This window comes from Passer domesticus, chromosome Z (genome assembly GCF_036417665.1).
Source record: "Passer domesticus isolate bPasDom1 chromosome Z, bPasDom1.hap1, whole genome shotgun sequence".
Taxonomy (NCBI): domain Eukaryota; kingdom Metazoa; phylum Chordata; class Aves; order Passeriformes; family Passeridae; genus Passer; species Passer domesticus.
The window spans coordinates 9,864,988-9,884,342 of NC_087512.1; the positions used below are offsets into that span (position 1 = coordinate 9,864,988).

General features: G+C 63.7%; 2 protein-coding genes across 2 annotated transcripts; one reads left to right on the top strand and one right to left on the bottom strand.

Annotated features, from left to right (window-relative positions):
• Nucleotides 1–2,498: 2,498 nt before the first annotated feature.
• SPAG8 (sperm associated antigen 8) lies at nucleotides 2,499–4,682 on the top strand. Its single transcript, XM_064404129.1, has 7 exons — nucleotides 2,499–2,551; nucleotides 2,711–3,131; nucleotides 3,735–3,897; nucleotides 3,986–4,031; nucleotides 4,140–4,254; nucleotides 4,344–4,406; nucleotides 4,490–4,682. The coding sequence occupies exons 1-7, from the start codon at nucleotides 2,499–2,501 to the stop codon at nucleotides 4,640–4,642; spliced, it is 1,014 nt and encodes a 337-aa protein (XP_064260199.1). The 3' UTR covers nucleotides 4,643–4,682.
• Nucleotides 4,683–5,267: 585 nt separating this feature from the next.
• Nucleotides 5,268–16,682, bottom strand: NPR2 (natriuretic peptide receptor 2). Its single transcript, XM_064403744.1, has 22 exons — nucleotides 15,913–16,682; nucleotides 11,031–11,230; nucleotides 10,833–10,946; nucleotides 10,443–10,578; nucleotides 10,256–10,350; nucleotides 10,041–10,173; nucleotides 9,834–9,918; nucleotides 9,627–9,747; nucleotides 9,030–9,104; nucleotides 8,790–8,867; nucleotides 8,547–8,651; nucleotides 8,213–8,284; nucleotides 7,976–8,135; nucleotides 7,747–7,902; nucleotides 7,498–7,666; nucleotides 7,239–7,385; nucleotides 6,945–7,068; nucleotides 6,748–6,816; nucleotides 6,485–6,659; nucleotides 6,291–6,389; nucleotides 6,107–6,198; nucleotides 5,268–5,938 (listed from the first exon to the last, which is right to left on the bottom strand). The coding sequence occupies exons 1-22, from the start codon at nucleotides 16,640–16,642 to the stop codon at nucleotides 5,885–5,887; spliced, it is 3,189 nt and encodes a 1,062-aa protein (XP_064259814.1). The 5' UTR covers nucleotides 16,643–16,682; the 3' UTR covers nucleotides 5,268–5,884.
• Between the last annotated feature and the right edge of the window lie 2,673 nt (nucleotides 16,683–19,355).

Genomic DNA, 19,355 nt, shown 5'->3' on the forward strand with positions numbered 1-19,355 from the left:
GGCTATATTTAGTGGCCGGGGCCGGGGCTGGCGCGGTGCACGGCCCACCTGGCACCGCCGTCGGGACCGCCTGGGCCCCCGCCAGCCGCCGCGCAGGGGACCGCAGCCCGCCGGGGAGAATGGCGGCTCTGTTCATCGCCCGGCTCGGTGGCGCTGGCGGCGGGGGGCCCCCGGGAGCTGTGTGGGGGCTGTGGCAGAGCCCAGTCACTTCCCACACATACACACCCAGTATAGTATGGGGAATGTTTTCGGGGTGTAAATGAGCCTTAAAATTGTTGATACTGCCGCTTCCTGCCTCTGAGGCTCAGCGCGGGCTGGGGCCGCTGTTGAACTCAGGACAGCCCTGTCTCGGGGATGTGTACCCCAGAGAGGGTTGGGTGTCCCTGGCGAGGAGGGGACGCTAAAGAGGGGGCAGGGATCCCCAGGACATCGTCCCCCAGAGCTTGCCCAGAGCAGTCCCGCAGGGAGTGCTGCACTGGGCACAGGGCACGGGCTGGCACGCGAGGTCAGGGCCAGTCGCCTGCCATGGTGTTTCTTCCTGTGCCAGGTTTATTTTGTCAGTCCCCGAGCAGCGGCAGGGCAGGAGAGTGGGCACAGCCCCATGGGGCCGAGGCGGGGGGGGAAGGGGGGCCAGCGGCTGTTTTGGTTCCTCAGCCGGAGAGGATCACAAATGACGCAAGTTCCCAAAAGAGCCGGGCGGGGGGGCTGCGAGGGATGTGTCAGCCGGCGGCGAGAGGAAGCCAGATGTGCTCCAGCAGCTCCAGGGCTGCTGCCCCGGGCTGCTGCTGCCAGAGCACAGCCCCACAATGATGCCCCATAGGCCACCCCAGGGTGGTTTGCCCCACCGTGGGTGCACACACCTGGGGTGGCATCGCCAGGCTCCCTGTCCCACAGTGTACTTTGGTGCTGTCCCTTCACTATCCCGCAGCACCCATGCTGCCTAGCCACGGGTAAGCCCACGGGTGTTTGGTGGGGAATCTGGGGATGCTCCTAGGAAGACCATCAAGGGATGCAAGCTGGGGCAGGATCCCCAAGCTGCCACCCCTTCAGCATGAGCTGGCATAAGGGTACACCTCAGGGACCACCACGGGGCCCATGGCTGAGCATGGAGGCACGACCAGCAGCATGCAACCCAGAACCCTCACAGAAAGCTGCCAGCGCTGGGAGCAGCCTGGCACCAACCCCTCACCAGGGGCAGCAGGGCTGGTGTGGCCGCAGCATGGGGAATCCATGAGATGAGCTCGGGACACGTCTCCCATTTCTCCCTCCTCCTTGCAGCTGTGCAGCAGATGGGCTTGGAGGAGCCCCTGCTCGGCACGGGGCCGAGGGCCCGCAGGGAGGAGCGGTCCCCAGTGGGGGCCCCCCCGGCCCGCCGAGGCCAGAAGGACCGAGCGCATCCCCAGCCAGGAAAAACAGAGGCCCCAGCGTGGAGCGCACGGTGCCCCGTCTGCGCACACCGCAAAGCGCTGGAATAACAGCCCTCGCTCCCGAGCCCGCCGCCTGCTATCAAAGGGCCCTTCTTCTGCTCGGCCTCGGCAGGGATGGGGCCGGGGGCCCATCGAGGGCTGGTGGCGAGAGGAGGCTGCTGCTCCGCGCCGGCGGGCACGGGCTGCACCCAGCCAGGCGCCGGGCACGTCCCACCCCGTCACCCTAGGGCAGCTGGGGGTCCCTGGGGCAAGCGGGCACATTCCAGCGCCCGGCCCAAGCAGTGTGGCGGTCGCTTGGGTCAAGCCGTGGGGAGCGGTGTGTCCTCAGGAGCCCTGGGCACGTCCCTCCTGCTGCCCCAGTGGGGCTGGCTGGCTCTGCCCAGGTACGGTGCACCCCCGAGAGCCCCTGTGGCTAGCTTTGCCCTAAGTGGTGGCCCCAGGGCACCGGGACAAGATGGCGCGGGGTACACGGACCCCAGAGGGGGGGACAGCCTTGAACCCATAGTGCAGCGCAGGCACCCACGCCCCATCCCCGACATTACCATCCTGCTGCACCCCCTGTCCCACACAGCCCAGTGTCCCTGCACCCCCTGTCCCACACAGCCCAGTGTCCCATGTCCCTGCACCCCCTGTCCCACACAGCCCCATGTCCCGTGTCCCTGCACCCCCTGTCCCACACAGCCCCGTCCCCCGTGTCCCTGCACCCCCTGTCCCACACAGCCCCGTGTCCCTGCACCCCGTGTCCCACACAGCCCCGTGTCCCTGCACCCCGTGTCCCACACAGCCCCATGTCCCGTGTCCCTGCAGCCCCTGTCCCACACAGCCCCCCTTCTCTCACCGCCCCCTCACGCCGACCGCGCCCCCGCCCCGCCCACTCCTTCGAGACCACGCCCGTTATCCGTTTAACTCGTCCTCTTGCCCCGCCCAGTTTGATCCACGACCACGCCCCCTCCTGGTCTCTCCGCCAATGGGAGGCGCGCTCGCGCGCGGCTCCACCCCCCTCCCCCCGGGCGCGCGGCCGCCGTGCGCCGTCTCCACGGAGAGCGGCGCGTCCCGCCGCGCGCACGCGCCATGGAGCCGGGAGCCGGGTGCGGCCCGGGCTGCGGGCAGCGGGAGCCCTCGGGGTAACCCCGGCCGGGAGAGTCGGGGCAGGGCCTGCCGAGCGCTGGGGGCCACGGGGCAATGACAGGGTGGGGGGTCCGGCCTGCGGGGAGGGGGCTGAGCCCCGGCAGCGGGCGGGAAGCGTGCTGCCGCCTTCCTTCAGGGTCCGTTCCCACCCGCAGGGGCGCTCTGAGGAGCCGTGTGGGCCCCGGATGCCGTGGGGAGAGGCCACCGTTCAGGGTCCAGCGGGACGAGCCTGGGGTGCCCGTGGAGAGGCTCCCCTGCTGCGGGGACTCGCTGACAGCCACCACCAAGAGGCTCCAGGAGACGTCGGACACAGCCAGGCCGCCCCAGGAGGCAGCAGGCACGGAAGAGCCGCCTACCGTGGCCTTGCCAGCTGTGCCCAGCAGGGTACCATCCCCAGAGACTGGGAAGGATCCCTCTGGGATCACGCTTCCCTGGCTTGGAAAGTGGGGGGCCAGCCCCGAGGAGGAGCCCCCTGCCACAATGCCGGCGCTGCCCCCCATCCCACCGCCGCCAGCAGAGAAGCCCAGCCAGTCCGTGCCCTGGCGGAGCCGTGTGACCCGTGACTGGCAGAAGGAGGTAACTCCATAAGGGAAAATGCCCCTCAGAGCTGGCCCTGCCGTGTCCCACATGCTGATCGTGTGAAGCTCCCTGCTCCTGGGCAGACACATATCTTTAAATAGCCACCCAGACGACCTTGAGCCCAGCAGGATAGAAAAGGGATGAAACCAAATAGCACAAAAGGCACAGGCAGGCACGTGGGGAGTAACAGTAAGGCAGGAGGGGAGCTGAGATCTCGCTGCTGGGAAGCAGGAGCTGTGTGTCGTGGCTCATCACAGTGGTGTGGGGATGCCTGCTTGGGCAGGCCAAGCTGGGGGGCACCTGCTGGACCAAACTGTGCCACAGCCTGGGGACTCCATGGGTTGTTGTAAGAGCTCTTGCCCAGGGGCAGTCTGGGCACCCAGGTGCTTGGGACTGCCACACAAGGCTGGCTGACCTCCACCAGGCAGGACAGGTCAGCCCTGCCCAAGCTGTGTCCCTGCTCCAGCTTTCCCAGGCTTCTGGCCAGAAAGATCGTAACACCTCTTTAGAGCTTATGCCTCTAGGGCTATCAAAAGCCTAAAAGCCAGGAGCAAGCATGGGCTCCTGCCTCCTTCCACAGCCCCCGCTGTCCACCCCCAGGTAATTGTGGATCCCCTGGACTCTCGGCCAGGGAAGGATTTGGGCAGTGAGGACTTCCAGCGTGGCTACCATGGACTGCCGATCCACCAGCTTCTCTCCTCACTCACTGAGAGCTCCCCCCCAAAGGACTGCCCCCCGCTCAGGGCCGTGCTGCTGGGGCAAGGTGAGGCTGACCCCAGCAAGCCATGTGCACCCCAAAAAGGCAGCAGGGCAATCTCACTGGGAGGCTGATGGCACCTTCCTCTCTGCAGGGCAGCGGAAGGCTACATTGGCATCCATGCTCTACGAGAAATACAGGCAAGCCTGCACTCCCACATGAGACCGCCCTTGGGGCTGTGCCCCAGAGGAGGGGACCTGGGGGAGGCGGGGATCCCAGAGCTGAGAGGTGCGGGGTCTGCTCTGCAGCAAGGAGACGGAGGAGGAGATCCGTCCGCGCCCGAGGCGCATGGAATCTGTCTCCACCACGCACCACGACTACCGTGCCATGGGTTTCCAGTCCACACCCCAGCCCACCACCCAGGTACAGGCAGTACCCTCCAGGGAGGTGGCAAGGCTCTTGTCCTGCTGAGCGTGCCATCCCCCCCGGCTCACATTTTGCTTCCACTGCAGCCTCACAATTACTTAACGGAGCAGCCAACCAGCTTCTGGCTGGAGCAAGCCCGTGGAATGCCGGTAAGGCCCCCACCACCCTGTCCTGCCAGCACCCTGGGAGTCTCAGCTGCTGACAGAGACCTCTCCAATTCTCTCCTCTCCAGGGTGTCACTGCCCTCTTCGGCAGAAACATTCCCTTCAAGAGGAATGCAGACTTCTCCACTCCCATTACCATGTACTTAGGGCATCCCGAGCCCTTCAACCTCTGTGACCCCTACGACGACCCCCTGAGCAGACAGCTCCAGCCCCACAAGTAATAAAAAACAAGGGGACACAGGTGGTCCCAGCCTACCCCAAGGCTGTCCTCAAGCTGGATGTTTGGAGGGGGAGCACTGTGTCCCTGGGATCTCAAATCCCATGAGAGCATGAAGCAAAATGGAAAACCCTTCAGCCCTGTTGCAAGTCACTGTTGACCCAAAACACACCGTGGTCCCAAGATTTCCTCCTTAGGCGTGGAGGCAGAGCCCCTGGCACAGCCCCATCCCCCGGGACACGTCCCCTCCCGGCGCACGCAGCGGGTGACACGCAGCCGTTGTTCCAGTCCCCAGGCACAGGTGTGTTCCAATAAGAGGCGGCAGCGGGGCGGCCAGAGCATGAGCTCAGAGGAACGCACTGCAGCCCTCACGCCAAAGCAAACCCACGGCGGCCCTGCCTTCCCAGCACCGCCCAAGCCCTCCACAGCCGCTGCTGCGACCGCCCAGCACTGGCTCCCCATGCCCACACTCCTGCCCTACACCGCAGACAGACCCCTGGGATACGATCTCTTGGGATGTTTCAGGCAGCTGTCGCCAGCCCAGGCTGAGCTCCATACTGGCGTTCCCCCGGCCTCCCTCCCCACTTGGCATGCTGGGGCAGAGTGAAGTAGAGGCCACAGGACAGATGGATCTGGGGATGTTTGTATTTCAACAAAATAGTTGCAGCGAGTCCTATATTTACACCTGGAGGAGGGATGGGTATTTACATGACCCGGTGGGGTTATATACAGGGGAAGGGGAGACTGAGGAGGGGGGCAGCTGCGGCATTGAAGCCTGACCTGGCCAAGGAGTCAGTCTTGGCAGGAATCCCCATTTCCCCCCACCCCAGGGAGGGGTTGACATGGGCACAACTTCTGCTGGGGGCCAGGTACTGAAAAGAGACGGCAAAGTGCCCTGCGGGGCAGCCAGGCCCCGGAGAAGCTCAGAGCCAGCTGAGCCACAGGGAGAGGGCAGGGGTGGCAGACCTCAGAGGGTGGGGGGAATACAGGGTCTCTTGGGCTGGATGAGGGCTGGTCACCCCACTCCAGCAGAGGCTGTGGGGAAGGTGGGCTTTGCTGGTGCTGATGGAGGGGAGCAGACGGTGCTGTGGCCGCTGCCCCACCTTGCCCAGGCCCTGCTGAAGCAGGGGGGCTGTAGAGAGGTGGATGCAGTGATGGGGGGGTGCCGGTGCATCCTGGGGCACCGGAAAGCACTGGTGGCCCCACTGAGCTGGGGGCTCTGCCACAGCCACTGGGCTCAAATGACTTAAGGGTCTTTCCTCTCACCCAGCAGCCAGTATGTCCGCATCTTTCCCTTGCCCTGGAGGCAGAGGTGAGCAAGTTAGACCCTGCCTGTCCCTGGAGCTGCTTCTTGGGTGTCATCCCCAGCACTGAGAGCAACAAGGGGTCCCAGCCCCAACCCACCTCCCCCTCATATTTCCCTGTGGTTGGGAGGGCTGGTACCCCAGCGGCATTGCTGTGCCCTCACCTTCATTTCCACATCGCCACGCAGCTCCAGCTCAAAGCAGCCGAACTCATCCAGGACTTCTTTGGTGGCAGATGAGACATGGATCTTCAGGGCTGAGGAGCACAGAGGAGCAAGAGAGACATGTCTGGGTGCCATGGGAACAGGACACACCCCGTGGCTCTGTACTTCAGCTGCCCTGGCTTACCTTGGCCGTTGGATTCCATGCGGGATGCGGTGTTCACCGTGTCCCCGAAGAGGCAGTACCGCGGCATCTTCAGACCCACCACTCCGGCGCACACGGGACCTGCAGGCACAGAGGCACTCAGGGATGCTGCAGGGCGGGCAGGTGGGTGGGCAAGCACTCCCCAGCTGCAGGGAGGGGCTGGCAGGGGGGCTCACCGGTGTGTATGCCGATGCGCAGGTGGAGCTGGTCGTTGGGACGGTGACGGATCTTGAAGGTTTTGACAGCCTCGAGCAGGGCCAGGGCCATACGGACAATCTCCCGGGCGTGCAGCTTCCCATTGCGCACCGGCAGCCCTGAGACCACCATGTAGGCATCCCCGATGGTCTCCACCTGTGGGGGCAGGGGGGACAGCTACAACCTGGACTCCTTGCTGCCTGCCTCACTCTGGGGGGCTGTGCTTGCTCAACACACCACTCACCTTGTAGACGTCAAAATTGTCGATAATGGCATCAAAGCAAGTGTAGAGATCATTCAGCAGCATCACGACCTGGATGGAACAAGGGTGTGTGCGCATCTGGGAGAGGACACGTCCCCCCAACCCCAGGGATGGCACTGCCAGGGTGTGAGACCTCCACCATCCCCACAGAGGTGCTGCCCCCCAAGTCCTGCTCTCACCTGCATAGGAGTGCTCTCTGCCGAGAGGGCGGTGAAGCCCACGATGTCACTGAAGTAGATGGTGACACTGTCGAAAGCCTCAGCCCGTACTGTCTCACCACGCTTCAGCTGCTCTGCCACAGAACTAGCAAGGATAGTGGTGAGCTCCACCCCAAACCTGCTGTTCCCCCTGCAACCCTTGCCCCACACCAGCATGGAAAGCTGGCTAGGGACCCCGTACTTGCACAGCAGCAGGTGCATGCTGAGCCCACGCCAACCCTCAGACCCACACACCCCCTTGTGTCCCCCTCTCACTGGGGCAGAATCTGGTAGAGGAGGTTCTCTGCCTTGCGCTTCTCCTCCAGGTAGGCCTGTGTCCTCTCTTCCACCAGCTTCTCCAGGTTGTTGGCATACTGTTCCATGCGTGACAGCAGGTTGTCCAGGATGCTGGTGCTTCCCTCCCTGGCAGGGCACAGTCAGTTGGCACTGTGGGAAGACATGCCCCCCAGCCACCACCCCCATGGCTGCCCCCACTCCCACCCAGGGCCACCATCCCCACGTGCCAACCACCCACTTGTTGAATCTACGGATGAAGATCTTGATCTGGCTGAAGTCCGGGCGCTCGGCCGGCTCCTGCGCCCAGCAGCGTTCCATCAGCACTGCCAGCTCCTCGCTGTGCACCCCGATGTCGATGGAGGGGCGGAAGAAGGGCTTCTGGCTGTTACGCACCTTCTGCACGATCTCTGCCAGGGTGTGGCCGACAGTGAGCACCAGACTTCCATGGTGGGGCATGGACCCCCACAGATGTGCTCTCCATGCTCACCTTTAGGGCTCAGGTCCATGCCCTCGATGTAGAAGGGGCCGTTGCGCAAAGCAACCTCCTGCACGATGATGCCGAAGCTGTAGACATCAGCTTTCTGCATGCCCGGGGTGGGCAGGTGTCCCTTCTGCAGCAGCTCTGGGGCTGTCCACAGCTTCTCTGGTGGGACAAAGCAATGGAGCCGTGAGATAGGGCCACCCCATCCTGCTGGTCCTCCCAGGCAGACACTCACTGGCATAGAGCGCATGTGTGTCCTCGCTGTCGCTGGGCGAGCGGAAGCTGGCCAGGCCATAGTCGGTGATCTTCAGCACGAAGCGGCTGTCCACCACGCAGTTGGATGACTTGAGGCTGCCGTGATGGCCAATGATGCTGTTGTGCAGGAAGGCCATTCCCTGGGAGAGATGGACACAGTGAAGCTCATATCTCTCAGGCACCTCTCCCCATCCCCTCACACCCCTCAGCTGGATACCTTGACAATGTCATTGATGAGAGAGTAGCGAAACATCCAGTCCAGGTTGATGCTCTCGTTCTCCAGGACATCCTGCAGTAGCACATTGAGTGGACCCCACCAAGCACCCAGGTCATGGTGATGGCAGCCTCACCAAGTGCCCAGCTCAGGGAATCTGCAGCACCCACCCCCACCCCTCCACTGGCCTCTGACACCTGCTTGGACAGCTCAGCTGTGAGCATTACTGGGAGGGCTCAGGTGGCCACCAGCATCCACAACACGCAGCCCAGCTGTGTCACCAGGAATGTCTAAGTGTCACCTGCAGTGTCCCCTGCAGTGTCCCAAGCCCCGCTACCTGCAGACTGCCCCGGGGGCAGTACTCGGTGATGATGCAGATGTTGGGGGGGTCGATGCACGCCCCGATGAAGCGGGTCAGGTGGTTGAACTGGATGTCTCGCATCTGCAGATGGAAGTGGACCCAAGATAGTCTTGAGGTCAAAGGGCACGAGCTGCTGCCCCTGCTGCCCTCCCACATGCCCAGGACCAATCCCTGCACTCCCAAGCAGGTTGCCCACCCTAGCCCAGACCCCAAACCTACATGCTTTAGCTCGAAGAGCACCTGCCGCGTCAACTCGATGCGCTTCTTGTTGATGTGCTTAATGGCCACAACATTGCCCTGGGGTGTTTGGGAAGGGGAAAAGGTCAATGTCCACTGGATGAATTTGTGAAGGGGAGGAAAGTGCCAATACCCTGCAGGATAGGGGCGCAGCCAAGTGGGAGCACAACAGAGCTGGGGCATTTCAGGGGGAGAGCTCAGCTCCCTGCCTGCTGCACTGACCTTGAAGTGGCCGGTGTTGGCGAAGATCTGGTACTTGCCATGAGTGGTCATCAAGGAGCCATAGCTGGAGCCACGCTGTGGGAAGGAGGGGATTAGGGAGAGGAACCCTGGGATGGAGGGATGACCTGCATCAATGGAGCAGGGCAGGGACATCCAAAGTGTGCAGGGGATGGTGCAGGATGGGCTCTAAGGGTCAGGACAAGCTCTGCATGCTCTGTAGGAAAGAAGAAGACTCCAGGATGAGGCACTGCACAGAGTGTAGGACATGGACAAGGTATGTCTTTAGGGGATGGAGGGCAATATAGGGGCTTGATGAAGTATGTTGCTACATAGAGGATTCCGGACTGTGCAGAGGAAGGATCTACTGTGGCTCTGCAGGGGATGGAAAGTCATGCCAGGGATGGATGGAATAAGTCTCTATAGGGAATGGAGAGCTATATAAGGATGAAGGGTTGTGTTGAGGAGAGATTCAGTGGGGCTACAGCTCTCTAGGAAACAGAGGGTCATGAAAGGGATCAGCAGGCAGGGGTGTCCTGCAGGGAGGGAGGGCAGCACAGCAGCAGGGTGTGGTGGTGCCTCGGGGATGGCTCCTCTCACCAGGGACAAGGTGAGCCGGCTGCCTGCTGCCTTGTGGTACCGCTCAGGACTTCCAAACTGCAGCTCATCCCAGCGGATCCTCCAGAGCATGCTGGCAAGCTCCTTCTCCAGCATCAGCTTCCTGGGAGACACACAGGGGTCAGGCCCCCATCTCCTCTGCCCTGCCTGCCCGCCTGCCCATCAGACAGAGGTTCCCCCAGTCCTGACCTGAAGATGAGGAAGCTGGAGATGCCAAACATGACAAAGGTGAGGCCAGTGCCCAAAGCCACGATGGCCAGCATAGAGAGGGCGGCTGCAGGCAGAAGAGGATATATCAGGGTGGTCTGACATATCCTGGCTATGACAGCCAGACTGACATGCACCCGTAGAGAAGCTTGCTGGGGTCCAAGGGATGTGGGGACCCAGGACACCCACTTTTATCACAGGAGGGGTCATCCACATCAAAGACACAAGGAGGGTTGTCCAAGGGGGGAGCCCCCTTCACCCAGGGGATGGGTCGTCCCAGCCAGTGAATTTGCTTCTCCACACCCGAGTAGTGTCCCACCACCTAAGGCAGGCAGAGAGAGATGAGGCCACCCCCAGACCACCATCCCATGCCCCAACCCCAGCCAGGGGGAACCTCCCCCCACCTCATACTGCCCGGTCTTGGGGTCACTCATGGCCCATAGGTTGAAGTCAGTGTCCCGGTCATTGTTGCTGTCCATGCTCACAAGCCCTGTGACGCCTGTGGGAAAAATTAAGATGCAGGTGGGATGAGGACTGAGTTCCACCGCCCCCACGGCACCCACAACGCAGCTTCCCCCATCCCGGTGTTACCCTGGAACTTGCGGTCCCGCATCTTCTCGATGATGTGGGTGGCGTTTTTCTTGGAGCCGCCCTCACGCAGAGTCTCATTCAGCACCATGGCGTACAGCAGCATCCCATCATAGAAACACCCCGCCACCAGGTTCATCTGCCAGGGGGAATCTGAGCACACCCACAGCCACGCACACGGGAGCATCCCAGAACCTTCACACCAGGACCATGCACCCACCCACTGCCCCATAACCACTCTGGGGCCAACATGCTCCCTGCAGGATGGCAGTGCCTGTGGCTGTTCCCACCAGGGATGACCCCTCTGGCATTGTCTGTGGCTGTGTCCCACCCTCTGCATCCTGGTGAAGAGGATGGGACCCCACCCCCCAGCATGCAGAGGGACTCACTCACCAGGGAGTAGTTGAGCTGCACCCCAAATTTCTGCTTAGCTCGCAGAATGAGCTGGGTTTGGAAATGCTGGTACTCAGGGTTTTGGGGCTCATAGTAGGTGATCACCAGCACCATCTGCAACCAAGCACAGCACCTTGGTTCACACACTGGGGCCAGGCTGGGGAGGTTTCTGTCCCCAGGCAGGTGGGCACGGCTCACCTGGAAAGCCTCACGCAGTCCTGAGTCCTGGCCCGGGCTCTCCTGCCAGGGCTTGAAGGGGTCACGGGCAGAGTCGCCCCGCAGGCTCTCCCCGAAGACATCCAGGTAGAAGAAGACGTAGTCGCCGTTGGTGAGGTTCTCCTGTTGCGCCAGCTGCATGATCTGCCGCAGCATCTCCGGCGGCCCACAGAGATACACCACTGCCAGAGAGAGGCAGGGGCTTCAGCGGGGCAGGGACACCCCACTGCACCCCAGGCACACAGCCAGGAATGGGGCAGGTGGGGCAGGGCAGCCCCGGGAGCGCGGGGAGGCGGCGGGAGCGATGGAGCAGGGAGATGGGGCAGTGCTTGGCTCCCTGTGACCCACGGCCAGACCCACAGCCCTGCTGGCACAGACCCACTCCCACCCCATCAATCACTTTGGACTGAAGGGGGAGAGGAGAACAGGGAAAAACTTGCTCAAAATGATGAGGTGGATGCCCCAGGCACAGACCCCACACACCCTGATGCAGCCAAAGCCAGCCAGAGGATGTTCCCCCCCGCATCAGCTTCCGTGCTGCTCCATGCCAGCCCGAGCCACGGAATCAGGGGGGCTGGGAGAGGCACTGGAGCCGCGCGCCGGAGGCCCCTGGGGAACCCGGGCTGTGGAATGGGACAAACCCATGTTTGGGTTCGTGGCCGGCTGTCTGTGCGGCAGGAATGCGCAGGTTCCCAGATTCCAGCACCTTCGGCGGCCGCTAATTGGAAACAGAGCATCTCGCCGGTGTGACCCACACAAGGGCAAGGGGGTGCCCGGGCCCCGTCAGGACGTCCCACCTGCCCCTACCCTCTGCTGGGGGCTCGGCCAGCCCCCACGGGATGCCCACCCAAGGGCTGTGTGGGGCCGGCTCGCCGCTGGCGCAGGGCATCGCAGGCTGCGGGGACGGGCGGCTGGAAGTGTCCGAACCCCCCGAGCAGGGGCCCTCCGTGCCCTTGCTGAGGATCCTGACACTGCCTCCTCCCTCCCCCCGGAAAACCAGGGCCCCCGCTCCAGCCAGTCTGGCTGGGAACCCGGGATTGAGCAACGGAGGAGGCGGCGGCAGCGGGTGCTGGAGGAATGTCACGCTTGGGCGCTGGCCCCGACACACAGCTCTTCTGCATGGGGCCCAGCGCCCCGGCTGGACCCGGGGGGTGGCGGCGATGGGGACAGCAAGGGAAGGGGTCTCTGCTGCTGGAAGGCACCCAGCCACGCAGGCACCCAGCCATGTGGGCAGCAGGGCTGGCAGCGTCACCCACGGGGGCAGGGAGGAAGCCCACAGGTGGGAGAAGAGACCCAGCACAGCCCCCTTGGGCACAGGGAATCCACAGCAATGTGGGGAGCTGCTCCTGGGAACGGGGGAGGGAGAAATCGCAGCACCGTGGGCTGCGTGTGAGCAAGAAATGGTTCCCTCTGAATGCTGCAATACTTCAAATAAACACTTTTGGCTTCTCCACTTTGCTAGTCCTGCATCAAGAAAGGTCCCCATTCTCATCCAGGGTGGACAGCTCAGCACCTCCCCGCCACACAGAGCCTGAGGGTTCCCCCCGAGGACATAGACGGGACCCTCCCCATCACACTGCAGGCCCCAAGGAAAGGGAGCCACAGGGGAGCCACAACAGCTGGTGGCAGATGGTGGGACACTGCAGGCAGCCAGCCCCTGCGGCGGCAGCGAAAGCCTGCCTGGTCAAAGGCCACCAGGCAAGGGGATGGACGGCGCCTAGACGGCTCCCTGGGGACAGGCTGCATGAGCTGTGCAGAAGGAAGGGTCACTGCTTGGGGCTCTCCCTAAGGCAGGCAGCTGCCTCCAGCTGGCAGCTTCCTACATGGCCAGCAGCGCCTTAGGGGGCTCACACGTGCCCCAGGGGCCGGCAAATGGCCAAAGGCAGCCTCAGCATCACCCAGAACAAGGGGAGTGAAGTTCTGCAAGGTTGGAGTGCGTCCAGACCCCTGACATTTATTCAGGGGGTGTCTCTGGGGTAGGTGGCAGAGTGCCAGGTCCCAGGGAAGGGGTAAGACCACGAGCATGCAGATGAGGTGGCAGAACACTGCCTGACCCCTGCATGATGGAAGACAATCCTGAAATGAGGGCAAATCCCAGGTTCAGGCAGAAAATCCCAGTTTCAAGCAATCCCACCAGCACAGGGAACTGCAGCACAGAGACCACAGTCCTGGCTCAGGGAGAGTGCAGGGGTGAAGGCTAAATGCACTCCCCTCCAGCAGCACCACCCAGCCATCTCCCCAGGCAGGGCACCTGGGCTTTTTGCAGGCAGATGCTCCGGTAATTCCCTCAACCACAGCTCTAATTATATCAGTGCTTTTGCAAATGGCAGGAGAGACGTGGGCCCCTGCACGTCGTCCAGGCACCAGTGAGAGGGGCAATCCCACCCCCCCGCTCATTAGACTTGTGAATGTCCAGAACCAGCAGTGCTGGGGATGCACAGAGGGGCAGGGAAGCAGCTTTCTCTAGGAAATGTTCACCAAACTCCTGCCCATGACTTGGGAGAAGGAAGGTGGTGCCAAGAGGGATGATACATGGAGTTATTGCAGGTCATGGACATGGATGCAGCTGAAGACCCTGCTATTCCACACAGGAGTCCCAACCCCTGGGACAGCCCTGCAAGTCTCCATTCCCTGTCCCACACACCCGGGCTAGGAAAAAACCTACAACCACCTCTGTAGCCCTGAGCACCCACCTCTGTGGGGCCAAGCACTCAGCCCCACACCCTGGCACCAACTCTGAGCTCTGGCCAGAGAGGCTCAGACCCTCTCAACATCCCTGCCCATGGCAGGGGAATGGAACTAAATTATCTTTAATGTCCCTTTCAACCCAAGCCTTTCCATGGTTCTGTGATACTACAACCCCAGCTTAGAAAGCCCTTGGGTCTCTGCCATGTCTGGTCTTCTCCCTCAGCAGCCACAACCCCCTGCCTGCACCAGGAGGGATTGATTCCCATTGGGGTGATTTATGGCACCAAGATGGAAATGTTGACGGGAATCCCTGCTTTCAGCCCTTCTCCCTGCAGAGTCCTTTGCCCTCACCCCATAAGAAGCTCTGAACCCCATGGCTGGTGATGGCACACACAAGAGCTCCCATCCCAGTGGGGCAGCCATGGGACACTCACTCAGCCATGGACTCAGCCTCACTGCCCTCAATCCTGATGGGAACCCAGTGCAGCACCCCAAAGTACCTCTCCCCTGCAGCCTGGTCCTGCCCAGCCTTGGACACAAGTCCTGCTGGCCCATCTGGCTCCACTTATCCGGGCTAGATGTCCTTCCTAATGACACAGCATCTCAGAATCCATTAAGAAGCATTGCAGAGTGGCTGACTCCAGGATTGATACACCCTGCTCATCAATAATGAAAGAGCATCAGGCTGCCCTTGCTCTCCAGCTGCCTCTGCAAGCCCCTCCATTTCCTCCCGCTCCCAATATAGCTGCTCTCCTGGGGCACTCGCAAGGCAACAAATTGATTTATCCCTCCATCAGCAGGGTGGGGCAATCACAGCCCCATCCTGGGGGTGCAGCAGGGGCGAGGCACAGCCTGGGGTGCCCAGGGGCCACTCTGGGGGGCTCTGCCACGGCACAGTCACCTAGGTATGGTGGCACCATGGTTCTCTAGGTATGTAAGCACAGCTGATGCTGTCCTCCAGAGAGCCACATCCCCTCCATCACCTTCAGCCTCCAAGGACATGCCTGGGTCACTCTGATCCTGCTAACACAGAGGGTGGGGTGGTCCCACAGGGTGTCCCTCACAGCACCTATCCCACCAAGCAAGCTGGAGGTCTGCCCCAGCTCTTGCTGGCAAAGGTTGACTGGACTGGGGGCCTGGGAGGGAGGCACTATGCCCCCTCCTCCTGCTGCATCCTGGCCCCTCCACTGACACAGAGTTTGGTCTGGGAAGGGGCTCAGGTTCTGTCTTGTCCCCTGTGAACTCACCTCCTGTGCAGGTCCTGCTGCTCCCCCAGCCCCACTGTGACAAAATGTGCTCAGTCCTCACTGCACCCCACACAGAGCTCATTTTCCCCACCCTCCCTGTGTCCCACAGGGGTCCCACTGTGCCTCCAGCCCCTCCTTGAGCTCCACAGGGGTCCCACTCTCCCTTTGGCCCCTTGCCATGCCCCACCACAGGTAGCACTCTGCCCAGTCCCTGCTGCACCCCCGAGTCCCACCAGATCCTGTTCCCTTGCCGTGCCTTGCGTAGGCGCCATTTTGCTCTCAACCCCTCACAAGTCCCACTTGTGTGTCCTCAGACCCTCATGGTGTCCCACAAAGGTGCCACTGTCTCTCTCCTTGGACAGTTGCTGCACTCCACATGATCACACTCTGTTCCCATCCCCTTGCTGCTCCCCACATGTATCTCACTGCCCTCTCTGACACATGCTGTGCCCACTGTGGATCTCCATTGCCCCCTAATCCCTTGGTGTGCCCCAAACAGGTCCTACTGACACCCCTGGTCCCTTTTTTTGCCACAAGTGAATCCCACCGTATCCCCCGTCCTTTGCTGTGTCCTGCAGCGGTCCCGCTGTATCCCCATCCCCTCTCTGTGCCCCACACGTGTCCTGCTGTTCCCTTAACCCCTTGCTGTACCCTACATGCCGCCCACGGTACCCCAGTCCCCTTGCTGCACCCCATCCTTCCCCCTGCTGTGCCCCAGACGGGTCCGATGCCCCCCCCCAGATCCCACCTCACCCTCAGCCCCTCGCTGTGCCCCGCGGAGGATTTTGCCTCCCCCCCTCGAAGCCCTGCGCAGATCTCCCGAGGGGAGCCCCCTCCGCTCTCCCTTCCTCCTCCCACTCCCACACCGCCGCCCCCGCTGCCCGGGCGCTCAGCCCGCGGTCGCGGTGTCCCCCCCGCACCCCACGCACCGCGCCCGTTGGCTTTGATGAAGTGGACGGCGCTGTCGGGGCCGCCCTCCTCGGGAGAGTAGATGTGGACGGTGACGGTGAGGTTGTTGCCATCCTGCAGCTCCTGGTAGACACCCTCGACGGTGAAGTAGTAGGGCCGGTCGTCGGTCTTGCGGTCCACGTAGAGGAGCACGGCGCGGGCGCTCCAGTTGAAGTGCGCGTGGAGGTGGGAGACGAAGGCGCCCAGTTTGGGCGCCGAGGGCCCGGTGCGCACCGTGGTGCTGTAGTGCTCCCGTTTGCGGCTGAACCCCGCGGCCACGGCCCCGCCGGTGATGAGGGGCAGCCGCCAGTGAGAGGCGAAGCGCCCCACGGACGCGGCGGGGTACACGCAGCCCGGCCCGAACAGCACGTCGGGGTCGTGGTAGAGCTTCAGGTCCACGGCGTTGAGCGGTGCCACGTACTCGGAGCAGGCGCCCTCCAGCTCCGAGCTCATGAACTCGACGCGCACCGAGAAGGGCCGCGGCAGCAGCGGCGGCTCGCCCCGCTCCAGCGCTTCCAGCGCCAGGCTGAGCGCCGGACCCACGCGCGGCCAAGCCCACGCGTAGCTCACGTTGCGCTCCGGCAGCACCACCGCCACCGTCAAGTTGGCGGGCGCCCCGTCGGGGGTCGCCGCCCGCCGCCCCGCGCCCGCCGGTACCGGCGGCGGCAGCAGCGCCAGCAGCAGCAGCGGCAGCGGCAGCGGCGGAGCCATGGGCCGCGCTGGCTCCTCCGCCCCGGCCGCCGCCCGCCGCTCCGGCGCCCCCGCCGCGCCCCCGCCCCGCCGCCCGCCACCGACCGCCCTCCCCCGGGGGGGCGGCGCCGCCGGTCCCCGCCCGGCCGGACGGGCACGGGGGTGGGCGGCACCGCGGCGGGGCGGGGGGCGGCGTCCCCGGAGAGGGGCGGCCAGGGGTGGGGCTAGCGGGGAGGGGGGCGCGGGTTGGGGTGGTGGGGGGATGGCGGGGCGTCCGGCGACTCTGGCTTCCAGGAGGGCGAAGGGCTGCGCGGGGCTAGAGCCCCTAGTAGGCAGGGACTGAGGGAGGGGGTGCCCGTGTTTTAGGGGGTCCGGGAGGGGAGGGAGGGAGGGGCATCCGCCTTCGGGGTGTCCCCGGTGGGTGGAGGACCGAGGGAGGTGTGCTTTGGTTCTGGTGAGGTGCAGCGCGGGGGAATCGCAGAAGAGGGCATCGGTGTGGGGCAGGGGGCTGGGGGGCTCGGCTCCTGGGTGGAGGGGCTGGGGGCGGGCTCGGGGGTCCCATCGGGGATTAAGGGAGGGAAGTCCCCAGAGCCGGCGGCTCCCAGTAGGCAGGGATTGAAGAGGGAATACGTGGGATCTAGGGTCTGTGAGGGGAATCAGGGAGGGAGCATTAGGGTTTGGAGTGTCCCCACTGGGCGGGGGGTTGAGAAAGAGGTACCTGACTCTGGGGAGCTGCAGTGAGAGAGCATCCAGGTTCCAGGGTACTCCAGTGACTAGGGACTGGGGAGGGAATGTCTCATGCTGGGGGTCCCATCGGGGATTAGGGAAGTTTAGGGGTGCGGGGATGTGTATGATGGGGCAGAGGGGTAGCCTGGGGAGGTGTGCGAGGATGTGAAGGGATCCACGGCCAGCTGGAAGGGGAGGGAATACCCTGGGTGTGAGTGTCCTCCCAAGGGATTTTTGGGAAGTCTTAAATTGTCGGACAAAGGAGGAATCAGGCTCTGAGGGGGGAGTGCCCGAGGTCTGGCTGCCTCCCTTGTGGGGTCTTCCAGTACTTTGGCCGTGGATATCTCCCCTGGGGGGAGGGTAGGATGTTGGAGATGTCCTCGGGGATTTGGGATGCACCTGGGGAGTTGGACCCTGAGAACTGGGATGCCCTGGGGAACCAGACGTCCCCAAGACCCTGTGTGTTTCCCCAACAGCGGAGGGTGCACGGGAGCCCGTGCCGCAGGAACCTGGCCGGGCAGGGGGCTGGATGCCACGGGCGTGCCACCACTGCCGCTCCAGCCCTCTGCGTGGGACACAGGCCTGTGGGCTGGGAGGCTGGCCGCACACGAGCGGAGCGCAGGGGAGCGCTCGGGGGGCGATGAGCCTTGCACAAGCCCCCTGGCGCCGTGGGGATGGGATAGCGCGGGCAGAGCGGGGCTGCCGGTCCTCCCGGGGATTTGGGAAGGACCTGAGGGGATGTCGTGCGCTGCCATGGGGGGCCGCCCGGCCAGGGGCGACACAGAGGTGCCGTGTGTTTGTCTGCAGGGCGCTTCGGTGGGGCAAGGGGGGCTCGGCGGAGGCGGCATGCCTGCGGTGCATTCCTGGCATTCCCAGCCTGCTGCCTGCTCCCATCGGGCGGGGGTGGGGGGCGATAGACTGGAGGGCAGTATTCGGGGTGGTGCCAGCCCCTTCCCCCCGGCCCAGAGCTGTGTGCGGGAGCACGGGGGAGCACTGGCTGCACGGTGCCCCAGGTCTTGCCGGTGTCACGGCCCTTCAAGGTCCTGCGTGGTTCCGATGCGTGAGGGATGCCGCGCTGAGCGGCGGGCAGGGTGTCGCTGTCCCCTCCGGGATTTTGGAGGTCCTGTCCCCTCTGCTCACCAGCGCAGAGCAGCACCGCGGGCACGGCACCACAGCGTGCCCCGGCATGGGTCCCTTCCACGTCTGGGGTTGCCGGGAATCACAGTCTCGCTGTCCCTACCATTCACACTGCAGGTGTGGCCACCGGGAGAGACGCTCGTGGGGTCACGGAGCTCAGCTCCGCCAGCTCGGCACAGCCCGAGACGAAGAGATTGCATTGCCGGCTATAAATATCTCGGTCCAGTGTGGTGCGGAGCTGGCAGCGCTGCCTGAGGCGAAGGACAGTGAAATCCAACCGACAGCGATTGCACCCAGAAATGAGAAGCCGGAAAGATCTGGAGGAGCTTCCCCATGGAGTGTGGGGCTGGACATGGTGGGGTGGCGATGGTCCCACCGGAGAGCACAGTGTCACCACCCCTGCTCACGGGGCACAGACGGTGGCACAGCTCGTACCGGGCAGGAGCCCCCAGCGCAGCCCTGTGGCTCCTGTCCTGAGGTGGCACAGGCCGGGGGCAAAGGGGACACGGAGGGGCTGACAGCAGAATGAGTGGGAAAAGCCTCCGCAGCGACCTCTCCGGGAGGTGGTGCTGCTCCCGCAGGAGCTGCGGCCGGCGGGATCGGGATGCCGCCAGCGGGGGAGCGACCCGGGAGAAACAAAAGAGATACGGGGAGAAAAACAGGGGGTGTGGAGGGAAGGAGGCAGAAGCGGGTGGGAATTCACTTTTGCAGGGATGGGGTGCGTGAGATGCCCGTGACCGGGAATGTGGGTGAGGCGGCAACCCGTGTGGCGCGTGTGAGCCACCAGAGGGGGACAGGCCACCGCCGCGGGGACAGCGCGGGGACACGGAGGGGACACGGAGGGGACACGGAGGGGACAACGCGCCGACAC

Excerpts from the sequence above, each read along its gene's own strand:
- SPAG8 (XM_064404129.1), top strand. The coding sequence starts at position 2,499 with ATGGAGCCGGGAGCCGGGTGCGGCCCGGGCTGCGGGCAGCGGGAGCCC. Across the intron at positions 2,552-2,710 it reads GGGCAGCGGGAGCCCTCGGG|GGGCGCTCTGAGGAGCCGTG; the intron begins GTAACCCCGGCC and ends TCCCACCCGCAG. Across the intron at positions 3,898-3,985 it reads GGCCGTGCTGCTGGGGCAAG|GGCAGCGGAAGGCTACATTG; the intron begins GTGAGGCTGACC and ends TCCTCTCTGCAG.
- NPR2 (XM_064403744.1), bottom strand. The coding sequence starts at position 16,642 with ATGGCTCCGCCGCTGCCGCTGCCGCTGCTGCTGCTGGCGCTGCTGCCG. Across the intron at positions 8,652-8,789 it reads TGCTCTTCGAGCTAAAGCAT|ATGCGAGACATCCAGTTCAA; the intron begins GTAGGTTTGGGG and ends TTCCATCTGCAG. Across the intron at positions 8,285-8,546 it reads GCCCCCGGGGCAGTCTGCAG|GATGTCCTGGAGAACGAGAG; the intron begins GTAGCGGGGCTT and ends GTGCTACTGCAG.